Here is a 12,713-nt window from a genome sequence, read left to right on the forward strand (position 1 = left end):
ATAATAGTAACAGTATTCACTATTACTTATTAAACATTCACCATATGCCTGACACTGTGCTAAGTGTTTTATGTGCATTATCTCATTTAATCCTAACAGCCACCCTATGAGGTGCTGTTATTTTACAAATGAGGAAACCTAGGCTTGGAGAACAGTATCTGATTTAATCCTCAGCAACCCTATGAGGTACTATTATCTCCCTTTAATCATGAAGGAATTTAGGCTGCAGGAATTAAGTAATTTGACTAAAGTTATTTTGCTAGAAAGTGGTAGAGCTCAGGTCACTGCCTCCAATATTTATGAGCAAAACCATGGTACAAATGATTGGTAGAGGACTGCTTAATAATTGGGCATAGTTGTTTACTGTGCACATAAACTTTGCATCAGGGTGTTAAAATATCTGTGAGTTATTTTTGTAACAATATATTTCCTATCTCTTTTAGGTATCAGATAGTTAATATAATTATTAGATGTTTTCAGTCAATAAAATATTTGAATAAAAATGAAGGGAGAAAAATAAAGGACAAAAAATCTAAATTCCACCTTCTACCTGTGTCTACCACCTCCAAAACCACCCAGTTTTCCCAATTAATAAAAAGAAGGGGTATTGCTATCAAATGAGGTGTGGCTAGTTGTGTTAAATCTCCTTTATAAAATTAAATAATAAAACCTCATCTTAGTATACCCTTTCTCAATATTTTGCCAAATGGAATTTCCTGAAGTGAATTATTTGCAATAGAATAAAAGACTGTGTTGTAAATATGAATACTGTATTAATTATAGGAAACCCGTTAGCAATTATTGGATTCTAGTAGTCCTTTGGCAGTGTGAACTAAGAGACAAATGTAAACTATCTTCCTATTAGACACTTCAACTGAGGAATATCACTAATATAACAATGCTGTGATTTAAGATTAATCTTTAGTGTCTGAATTTAATTTCTTTAGAATTTTTATGAATAGGCAAGTAGCAGGAAAGAGGAAAATAGGGTCTGTGTATTAAATTTAGAAATAATTGAATTTATTTATAACATATGTACATATCTGAAAATTTTTCTTATTTAGTAATACACATGAATAATCTTATTCAAAACCAACTTACAATATGTTTTTACTCATTTCTTCTGTCTTTTGTAGAGGATTCAGAAATTCAGAGACTGATTACAGAATTGGAGGCATGTGTATCTCTACTTCCAACAACAAGTGGAAACAAAAATAGTCAAGTTGAAATAGCACTGGCCATGCAACCACTAAGAAGTGAAAATGCTCAGTTACGCAGGTGAGAATTGCTCTGAATGTTTTTGTCTCTATTGCAGAGATGTTCTATGGCCAGAACAAAGGTGCCAAATGAAATCCGTAAGGCCCCATCAGAAAAGAAGATTTACTGTCTTACTGTGTTTCTGCTTTCCCCCTGCCCCCCGCTTTTTAAACATTCCTTAGCATTCTTTAACATTTCCATTACTTCTACCTACTGCTACATATTTACCCCCAACTCTTGCACCTCTGTTATCTCTTGGTTGATGGTGTATAGAGAGCAAAATGAGGGTATTTTTTAGGCTAGTCTAGGCCAGTGGTCGGCAAACTCATTAGTCAACAGAGCCAAATATCAACAGTACAACGATTGAAATTTCTTTTGAGAGCCAAATTTTTTAAACTTCTTCTAATGTCACTTCTTCAAAATAGACTCGCCCAGGCCGTGGTATTTTGTGGAAGAGCCACACTTAAGGGGCCAAAGAACCGCATGTGGCCTGCGAGCCGCAGTTTGCCAACCACGGGTCTAGGCTATGCAGCAGTAGCAAAATCCAAAATCTTAGTGGCATAACACAGCAAAAGTTTATTTCTCTGTCACAGCAAGACCACATGGGTCATCAGAGGCTGTCTTTCATCTTATGGCTCAGGATTTAGTTTCCCTTCATTATAAGGCCATTGTTTTCCAGGAAAAGGAGAATATGGATACGAACATGGCTCCACTCAGAAGTGACGATCTCACTTCTTATATTTTGTAGGCTGAAAAGAGGCATATGGCCCTGCCTTATCTAAACATCTGGGGCATAAATTTTCCCCATATTTCCCATTCAGGAAAGGAGAGCCTGATATGGGTGAGCACCAGTAGCCCCATCACACTCAGACAGAAAAACAACTCATTCCAATTGCTTTTTAAGATTTATTTAGAAAAGATGTAAACCAGGGATCTGATCTTGAAATCTAGAAATCACTTAACATATTATCCATAATATATTAAATTTGACTGTTTCAGTGGTAACCACCAAGGTCACCACCTCGGTGTCTGTTTATCAGTATAGTTTGCAGAGAACTGGAGCACTGCGGTGTGAGTGTGCCCTCAGAGGGCATTGCAGTTGCATGTGCTATAGATGTTGTATCAATAGGTAGGACCTGCCCAGAAACTGGAAAGCAATAGAGTAGGATTCTTAGTTGTAAAGTAGCTTAAGTTCCTGGATCTGGAGCCAGCAAAGATACCACACCCAGTGCGATTTACTTGCTTAGGATTATTTCTCTTATAATCATTAGTCTAGATACTATGATATATGATAGGGTTGTGGGGTTTAAATTCTTAATAATATTGTCTTCATTTCTGGTCTAAATGATCTATAATAATAGCATTAGTTTTTCAAAATCAAAACCAAGTGTAAATAACAATAATGTTAAAAGCCAATACTACATCTAACATTTATTTTTAAATCCTTACCCGAGGATATGGTTTTATTGATTTTAGAAAGAGAGGGAGTGAGAGGGGGAGAGAGAGAGACAAAGAGAAACATTGATGTGAGAGAGAAACATAGATGGGTTGCTTCCCGTACATGCCCCCACCAGGGATCTAGTCACAACTTGGATATGTGCCCTGACTGGGACGATGCTCCAACCAAGCCAGGGCTTAACAACTTTTATGTGTGTCATCTCTTTACATTCTTACAGCAACTCTGTAAGGTAGGTATTATGTTATTCTCATTTACAGATGAAACCAAGGCACAGAGGTTATGTAAATTGCCCAAGATCACATACCTAAAGAAGTAACAGAAATAAGACTCAAACCTGGGCAGTTTGATTTTTTAGAGCATAATCATCTTAATTTCTATACCTCTATATTGCCTCTGCTAGGAAATAGAGATTAACCTATTTATACTTCAATATTTAGGTATATTTTGTGAAACAAAAGAATATGCTATAAGCCATTTAAAATAAACAAGCATGTTTTTAAAAATACCACTATCAAATAATTGGTTAAGTAAATGAGCAGAACTTATTCTCAGATACTATTTTAACTTTCTGATCATAGGAAATATCAATAGTTATTAGCTATTTCTATTCCTTAGAACATTTTAGAGTTGTTTTAGGAGCTTATTTATAAACCCCTTAAGAAAATGATACTCACCACATTATTGGTCATTTGCTTTTAATTCTTTTAAAATGTATTATTTTGATATTTTGAACTAATTCTTCAGACTTGTCACCAGAGTTTTTGGCTCTGTGTCCTTAGAGGACTAAGATTATATAGTATAATATTGCCAACTGTTTACTTGACTTTCTAAAAATGAAGTTACTGAAAAAATGAAGAATTTGTCAGATATATGCTCTTTTTTAGCAGAATGAGGTTTCCAGCACAAGTGTAGGAATTTTTGTGCCTCTTTGGAAATCTTAATTTGGAAAGAATCATCCATAATCTCCATTTTACAATGAAAGTTGGAATGCATTGGCTCATTCAAAAATGTTTTTCAGCACTTTCTAATAAAAAAGTTTTCTTTCTGTTTGCACATTTAGCAATTACATGTTTCTTTTTAGCCAGAAAGTGATCTTTCAGGGTTTTCTTGGAGTTTATTGCCATCTTGTGGCTTTAAAAAATAGCTAGGTGCATTGTTTCTATGGCAACTGGGCAACTGGATCATTGGTAGCTGGACAGTTTTTATGTGGATTCCTGACACAGCTCAACATTTAGCCCTCCTGGTCCTTACCCACAAAGTGTCTGTAGTGCCCCATTCATGTGACCTTCAAAACCCTGGCACATTTCCAAATTTCCTGGATGTGGGTTGGAGGGTACTACTTCATTTAGGAACCATCAGCTAGAGAGTGCCTTAATATTTATAGGGCAAGTTAGAATTCATGACCACTTCCTGAGTTTAGATTGAAATACAAGACCATTATGTATTGTATTTCAGAACAAAAAGTGAAATGCAGTAGCATTCACACTTTTGATTTTATCATTTGACAGATGGTAACATAATTCTTCCAGGTGGAAGCTACTAGAGAAAGACTACATTATTTGTTTTTGATTTCACTTTATTTTTGAGTTCAAAGATGTAATGGGTAAGAGCCAGTGAGTTAAGATTTAGACATGCTGAATGTGTCATTTAGACCATCTGGACATGTGTATGGTACAAATGGAACACAGGAATATGATTCAGGATAGAAATGTAGACTTGGGAGTTATTCACTGAACACATGTTTATTGAGCTTTTACTATATATCTGGCATTGCATTTGACAATGGAGTCATGGTGATTAAAAGTAAGTGATTTATTTATAAATTCACCAGGAAGGTTTAAAGTGTGAACACAGCCAGGAGTGAATTGCTGGGGAATAACAGCTTTTTAACACAGGAAGAGGAACCTGTGAAAGAAATCTGAGATGGAACTAATAGCAAAGTAGCAGGAAAACTAGGAGAGAATGATGTTACAAAAGCTATGGGAAGAAAAAATTTATAGGAGAGATCACTGCATAAAAAGGGACAAGGTGGATCAAGAATAAACATCACAAGATGAATTGCCCAAAGAAAACTTGAAACAGTATTCCACAATCTCCAGAAAATTAATAGAACCGTTTTTAGAGGCAGAAAAAGATATTGAGAGAGAAGGAATTCTTAAAGAAGACCAGAGAGTAAGAGAGAGAAGGAATTCTTAAAGAAGACCAGACAGTAAAAGGAGAAGAAAAGTGAATTTGATGAGATCAAGGAAATAAAAGTAAGAAGCAAAAACATATTACAAAAATGAATGCCCCATTAGAAACAACAGCAAATTTAGCAAACATGAAATCAGGGATGTTATATTCTGTAATAATAAAAGGGTAATATGCTAATTAGACTGGATGTCTTCCGACGTCATTCCAGACATCCTTCCTGACTAAGCTGGGGCCGGAGGGGAGCCAGCCCGGGTCCCAGGTACCTGTGGGCAACCCGAGGGAAGCCAGCCCAAGTCCTGGGTGCCTGCCAGCGGCTGGAGGAGGGAAGCAGCCCAGGTCCTTGGTGCCTGCCGGCAGCCGGAAGAGAGAGGCCCAGGTCCCAGGTGCCAGAGAAAAGAAGCCGGTGCCGGCAGCCGGGGGAAGGAAGTCCTACTCTTGCACAAATTTTTGTGCATTGGGCCTCTAGTATTCCTTAAGAACCTAAGCAATATAAAGGCTGTTTGTTGTTGTTGTTTGGGTTTTGTTTTTCTCCCCCAAATAATCTTTCTACTTCAGTTCCTACTAAATTAATAGTGTCTCCTAATAGTCTTAGCTTGCTTCTCTTCTCAAACCCTTTTTAAAAATAATTTATTAATTTATTTTTATTGTGATAAAATATATAATATAATATTTCTTTTTAACCATTTGTAAGTATACATTTCAGTTGTATTAAATATACTCATAATGCTGTCTTTTCATAACACTATTTATATCCAAAGCTTTTTCATCTCCAATATAAACTCTGTACCTAATAAACAGTAATTCCCCTTCTCCCCCAGTAACCTTCTATGAATTTAAGAAGACTGAATTTTTCTCTTTTGTTGCTGTTTTTCCAGTGCTGAGAATTGTGCCTAACACCCACTCTAATAAATACTTGTTAAATGACTGAACACATAGGAAATAGGCTTGAAGAAATAAGATAAAACAAAATAAAAAAGAAATAATCCAAAAATTATTATAAAGAGGATACATATGGAAGAGAAGCAAAAGAATACAAAATTAGCGTAATTAGTGTTCCTGAAAAAGAGAACAGAACAAATGAATTAGACAATATTAAAATATACAGTAGGTCCTCGGGTTACGTCGGAGATCTGTTCCTACGGCGCGAGGTAACGCGATTTTCGCCCTAAGTCGGAACCCACCTATATAAGCACCTACGTCACTCACATGGAGCACATACACAGCAGTAATGAAGTGAAACAGTAAAAAAAAAATTTTTAAAGAAAGAACAGTTCCTGACCTTGTGGTAAATAAATAATAAAAAACAAAGCACATATGTACATCAAAATGATGGAACATTTTTTTTTTATAAATACTGTAAATGGGAGATGGTGACATAACCACAAAACGACGTATGTTGAGTCCAACGTAACCCGAGCACTGTCTGTACATAAAGGGAAATTTACTAATCTAAAGATGTGTCAGCAGATCAATAGAACATACAGGATCTCAGAAAAACTTATCAAAATGATCAACACCAAGACATGCTGATAGAGTTACTTCACCTTAGGAACAAAATAAAATTAACTTTTATAGACAATTCAGTTTTCACAGTACTGTTCATTGCCTGAAGATCATAGAACATCATTTACCAAGGGAGAGAAAGTATGCCCCAGGAATTTTATATGTGATCAGCTGCCCTTTTAGTGTAAAGGCAATAGTCATATTCTTAAGTATGCAAATATTTAGGAAATACAGCACTGTTGGACTAGAAAAAATAGTTCAATGGCTAAGTCCAGTTGACCAAGATACAAATTCACATAAAAGAAGGGATTAGAAATGAACATTACATCTAAGACAACTGTGAGAATTATGGTTACAGAATATAATGTTAGTAATCTTGACAATGTAGGTTTTACTTCTTTTAAGTTATTTAGGAATGTGAGCTTTTTGTTTTTCTTTTTAAGTAGAGAAATATTAGCCTAAAGTTCCTTAGTGAGTTCTAGTTTTATTCATTACTTTTCCTTCCATTAAAATCATATTTCCTAAATTCAATACATATCATATTTAAAGTGTGTTTGTAATAATATCCTATTATTTAAAAACTAGTGGCTCAGTGCACAAAATTTGTGCATTGGAGGCAAGGGGGGTGGTCCCTCAGCCCGGCCTGCACCCTCTCCAATCAAACCAGCAATTGGACATCCCACTCACAATCTGGGATCACTGGCTCCTAACCGCTTGCCTGCCTGCCTGCCTGCCTGATTGCTCCTAACCACTCTGCCTGCCGGCCTGCTCACCCCCAACTGCCCCCCACCCCCCGTTGGCCTTCTTGCCCCCAACTACCCCCCCACCGGCCTGCTCACTCCCAACTGCCCCCCCCCCAGCCAGCCTGCTCGCCCCCAATTGCTCCCCCCACCCCCGCTGGCCTGCTCGCCCCCAACTGCGCCCCCCACCGGCCTGATCACCCCCAACTGCTCTCCCCTCCTGGCCTATCGCTCCTAACCGCCTCTGCCTTGGCCCCACCACCATGGCTTTGTCCGGAAGGATGTCCAGAAGGTCTCCCGGAAGGTCTCCTGGTCTAATTAGCATATTACCCTTTTATTAGTATAGATTCTGTTTAGCTATTTTTTCTTTCTATACTAGAAACATGTCTAAATAATATCCAGCAAATAATGATTGATATTGTATTCAGCATTGTGCTAGAGAATCTAGCCAGTGCAATAAGACAAGAAAAGAAATAGGAGCTAGCCACATTGAAAAAAAAGGAAGTAAAACTGTCTTATTTACTGATGACATAGTGTTTGTAGGAAATCCTACAGAATCTACAAAAAAGCTACTAGAATTTTAAAAAATGAGCTTAGTAAAGTTGTAGGGTATGAGATCAGTATACAAAAGCCAGTTATAGTTGTATGAATTAGCAATGAACAATTTGAAATGCAACTTAAAATTATTACAATTTATAGTAGGATAAAAAATATGAACAATTTGGAATAAATTGGATAAAAGATGTGTGAGGACCTGTACAGTGAAAACTACAAAACATTGCTGAGAAAAATTAAAGAAGACCTATGTGAGACATAAACCCCATCCAGAGATTATAAAACTTATTAAGATACCAGTTTTCTCCAAATCAATGTATACATTCTTTGTAATTTCATTGAAAACCTGAGCAGATATTTTTGTAGAAAGGTTATTCTAAAACTTATATGGAAATTCAAAGAATCTAAAATAACCAAAACACTTTGGGAAAAGAACAAAATTGACACTCTCTTATTTCAAGACAAAGTTACAGTAATCAAGACAGTATGGTGTTGGTGTGAATGTAGACAAAATAGGTAATTGAAAAACTCACATATTGCTAACTGGCTTTTGAAAAATTGCCAAGGAAATTCAATGGGGAAAGAATACTCTTTCAATAAGTAGTGCTAGGACAATTGGAGAGCCTTATTATTATTTTATTTTTATTAAATTTATTGGGCTGACATTAGTTAATAAAATTTTATAAGTTTCGGGTGTAAAATTTTGTAATACATCACCTGTATACTGTATTGTGTGTGGCTTCTGTACATCCTTGGTTATCAGATGTCTCTTCAGCTCGTCTTCAGTTGGTTATTCATGTTGATTATTCTGCATTTTAGTTGTGATTCCAGATTGGTCCTGGGAGAAGGTGAGCGTGGCTTCCATCTACTTTGCCACAATCTTGGATCTCTGGGAGAGCCATATTATTTAAAAATAATAATAATAAACAACTTTCACCTCATATTGTATGCAAATATTAGCTTGAAATGAATCACAGATCCTAATATACAAGCTAAATCTAAAGAACTGATAGAAGAAAACAGGAGAAAATCTTAGTGCTTTTGGGTTGAGAAAGCCTTTTTAAATATAACAAAATATAAGTAGAACAAAAATTTATGTTGGAATTTATAAAAATTTCAGATGTCTGCTTTTCAAAGGAACTATTACTAAAAATGAAGAGGCAAACAGAATATTTGCAATGCATCCATCTGATGAAGGCCTTGTATCTAGAATATATAAAGAACTGTTACAGCTCAATAAAATGGGCAAACTATTTGAATAGACATAGTAAAGAAAATATATCGATATCAAATAAGCCTATGAAGATAAGCTCTTTGTCATTACTCATTAGGAAAATGCAAATTAAAACCACAGTGAGACACCACTGCATACCCACTAGAATAGCTAAAGTTTAAAAGAACTGGCAGCCACCATTTTGGCCCTCATGACTTTTAGCTCCCCTGGGGGCCGCCATTTTGAAATGGCAGAGGTCAACCCTTCTTTTAAATTAGCCCATCATGAAAGACTGTGAGCCTACGCTCCAATCAAGAGTGAAGGACAGGTCACATTTGTCTGGAATAAAAAGCCAAGCGGTACGTGTGCGTGCCCACCCTCCTGCAGGAGTAAAGATATTTGCCTTGCAAAAAAATAAAAAATACCAAATAAAACCATACCAAGTGTTAGTGGGGATGTGGAGGAACAGAAACTTTCATAATTTACTGGTGGGAATGAAAAATGGTATATGACTTTGGAAAAGTTTTTCAGGTTTTCTTAGAAATTAAAGATACCATATGATCCAGTCATTTCCTCCTAGGTTTTTACTCAGAATTGAAAGAGTATGTACTTGTTTTGAATGTTCATAGAAAACAATCTAAATGTAGATACCATACAATAGAATACCACACAGCAATAAAAAGAAAGGAACTATTGGTACATGCAACAGAATGGATGAATCAATATCATTATGCTGAGTGGAAGTAGCCAGGCTAAAAGTACATATTGTATGATTCCATACAACTGTATATTGTGTATATGTATAATATAAAATTCTAGAAAATGCAAACTGATCTATAAATCAGTGATTATCTGGGAAGGAAGTGTTATGAAATGGGGCATGAGGACATTTTAGGTGAGAAATACCTTAATTGTGGTGATGACTTCACCATATCATAGGTCAAAACTCATCAAATTATACGCCTTAAATATGTGTAGTTTTATTTATCTCAATAGAGCTATATTTAAAAAGAATGAATGAACTGCCCTGGCCAGTGTGGCTCAGGATTGGAGCGTCCTCCTGTGCACTGAAAGGTTGCAGGTTCAATTCCAGGTCAAGGCACATACCTAGATTGCAGGTTTGATCTCTAATTGGGGCACATACAGAAGGCAACAAATTGATGTTCTCTCTCACATCGATGGTTCTCCCTTCCCTCTCTCTAAAATAAATAAGCATATTCTCAGGTGGGGATTAAAAAAAGAATGAATGAACTAAAAAAGTAACATTTGCCTAAATGTCTACAGTTCTTTTGCTTTGTTAAAGTATACATAAATATATATTTTTAAAAGCATGCATAATTACACTTTTCTAAAAGAGTTTTGTTATTTACTTTTTTATCATATACTAGAAGCCCGTTGCACGAAGTTTCGTGCAATAGACTTTCACCTGGCTGCCGGCACCAGTTTTCCGCCAGCAGCAGTTTTCCTCTGGCCACCCGCCGATCGGAGCGCCTCCCGCCAGCTTGATCGGCCACCCCGAGAGGAACTCCGATCGGGAGGCGCTCCGATCGGCGGGTGGCCAGAGGAAAACTGCTGCTGGCAGAAAACTGGTGCCGGCAGCCATGCAATCGGCCACCCGTTTAGGCCGGTGGTAGGAGCGGAGGTCGGGGACTCGCAAGTCCCCGCCCCCCGCTCCTACCGCCAGCCAATTGGCCACCCTGAGTCCCGCCCCCCGCACCTCCAGCCGGCCCAATCGTGGGCGTAGCAGAGTGATGCAATTTGCATATTACCTTTTTATTATGTAGGATAATTTTCAAAAATACAACAATCATGTTTTAAAAGGCTGACTTTGAAAGCTGAGAATCAGAAGGAAGGAGAAGAGCTAAGGGTACAGTTAGGTTGGAGGGAATATTTTTTTAATTATGAGAGCCATTTACTATGCTCCTCAGCTCAGGCACATGAGCCAATAAAGAGGGAGAAGCTGCAGATGGAGAAAATAAATGGAGTAAGAGCAGAGAGAGACCTTAGGGCATAGGAGGAGATGGGATCCAGGGAGTTGATGAGACTAGAAGAAAAGTTATGATTAGTTTACATATGGGTAATCTTGTACACCCTGGGACAGAGGGATAACAGATTTTGTCCCCAAACCATGTTATTTTTTAGTGAAAATAAGAAAATATCCTGTTGAAAGGAAGTAGGAAGGTGAGGTTTGTAATGAGTGATAAGTTCAAATTGGCTATGTTGGCGAAAGAAGAATCTGGCCAAGGACATATAAAAAGATTGTCAAGCAAAGCTTCTATCACCTATTTGGTGTGTAAGAGGACCTTGGCACCTGCTGTTTATCTGGAAAATACCTAAAGAAGTGTTCCATTTGGTGTTATGGATGACCAGTTTGCTGCCTTTTCTAGATCTGCTCTCTGTTGCCAAGGGGAAACTTCAGAAAAGCAGTATTGTTTTTTAAAAGTGGAGTTATATTATGCTGTTGTTCTGTTATTTTTCACTTCATAATGTATCTTGAAGTTCTATCCATGGCAGTACATATGAATGTATTTTTTAAAAAAATATGTGTATGTGAGTATTAGTATGAATATACAATAATTTATGTACCATTTTCAGTTGTTTCCAACTTCTCAGTATTAAATATTGCTGTTGTGAACATCCTTATATGTATTTACAAGATTGTAGAAGTTTTGTACATGTACAGCTATTTCTGAGACTAGATAGTTTACTTAGAATTGTTTTGTTGAAGGTTATGAAACAGTTTACATTTTGTTGCCAAAATGGTTATTATACCAATAGACTCCCACCAATTGAGATAATTCATTTCCCTATACGTTTTCCTCACCAACAAATAATGTTATTTCCTTTTGTTTTGGCCAATCTTGTGACCATAAAATATCTCCTGGTTGTTTATTTTTTTTACTGTGTTTTTATTTATTTTAGAGAGAAGAAGGGAGAGAGAACTAAACATTGATCGGTTGCCTCCTGCACGCACCCTGACCTGGGATCATACCCGCAATCTGGGTTTGTGCCCTGACCAGAAATTGAACTGGCCATCTTTTGGTGCATGGGACAACACTCAAACCAATAGAGCCACACCAGCCAGGGCTATATCTTCTGTTTTAAACCTGCATTTCTTCATATTAGTGAGTCTGAGCATTTTTCACATGCTTATAGACCATTTCTGTAGAAATAGACCTATGTGAATTACCCATTCTTATCCTTGATCACTTTTTACTGCCTTTCTTACTGATTTGCAGGAGCTTGTTAAATGTATGGACCTCTTGTTTGTGATATATGTGGAAGGTATTTTTCACTTCATAATGTTTTCACATGCTTATAGACCATTTCTGTAGAAATAGACCTATGTGAATTACCCATTCTTATCCTTGATCACTTTTTACTGCCTTTCTTACTGATTTGCAGGAGCTTGTTAAATGTATGGACCTCTTGTTTGTGATATATGTGGAAGGTATTTTTCACTTCATAATGTATCTTGGAGATCTTTCCATGCCTGGGTTGCAGGCTTGATCCCCAGTAGGGGATGTGCAGAAGGCAGACAAGCAATGATTATCTCTCATCATTGCTGTTTCTATCTCTCTCCCTCTCCTTTCCTCTCTGAAATCAATAAAAAATATATATATTTTTAAAAGTTTCCAATTTTGACATAGTTAAATCTTTTATTCTTTCCCTTATATGGTTGCTAGATTTTGAGTCTTGCTTAGGAATGCCTTCCCCACTTCAAGATTTTATAGCTTTCTTCCTAAAACTTATATAGTTGGTTTTGTTTGTGTATATTTTATGTTTCGCTCTT

General features: G+C 36.8%; 1 protein-coding gene across 1 annotated transcript in view; it reads left to right on the forward strand.

Annotated features, from left to right (window-relative positions):
• CCDC14 (coiled-coil domain containing 14) overlaps positions 1-12,713 on the forward strand; it is a 55,458-nt gene that overhangs the window by 20,494 nt on the left and 22,251 nt on the right. Inside the window, exon 9 of the mRNA XM_079762867.1 lies at positions 1,137-1,278. Coding sequence (XP_079618993.1) covers positions 1,137-1,278 — 142 coding nt within the window. The remainder of the gene's footprint in view (positions 1-1,136; positions 1,279-12,713) is intronic.

This window comes from Cnephaeus nilssonii (genome assembly GCF_951640355.1).
Source record: "Cnephaeus nilssonii genome assembly, chromosome: 3".
Classification (NCBI taxonomy): Eukaryota; Metazoa; Chordata; class Mammalia; order Chiroptera; family Vespertilionidae; genus Cnephaeus; species Cnephaeus nilssonii.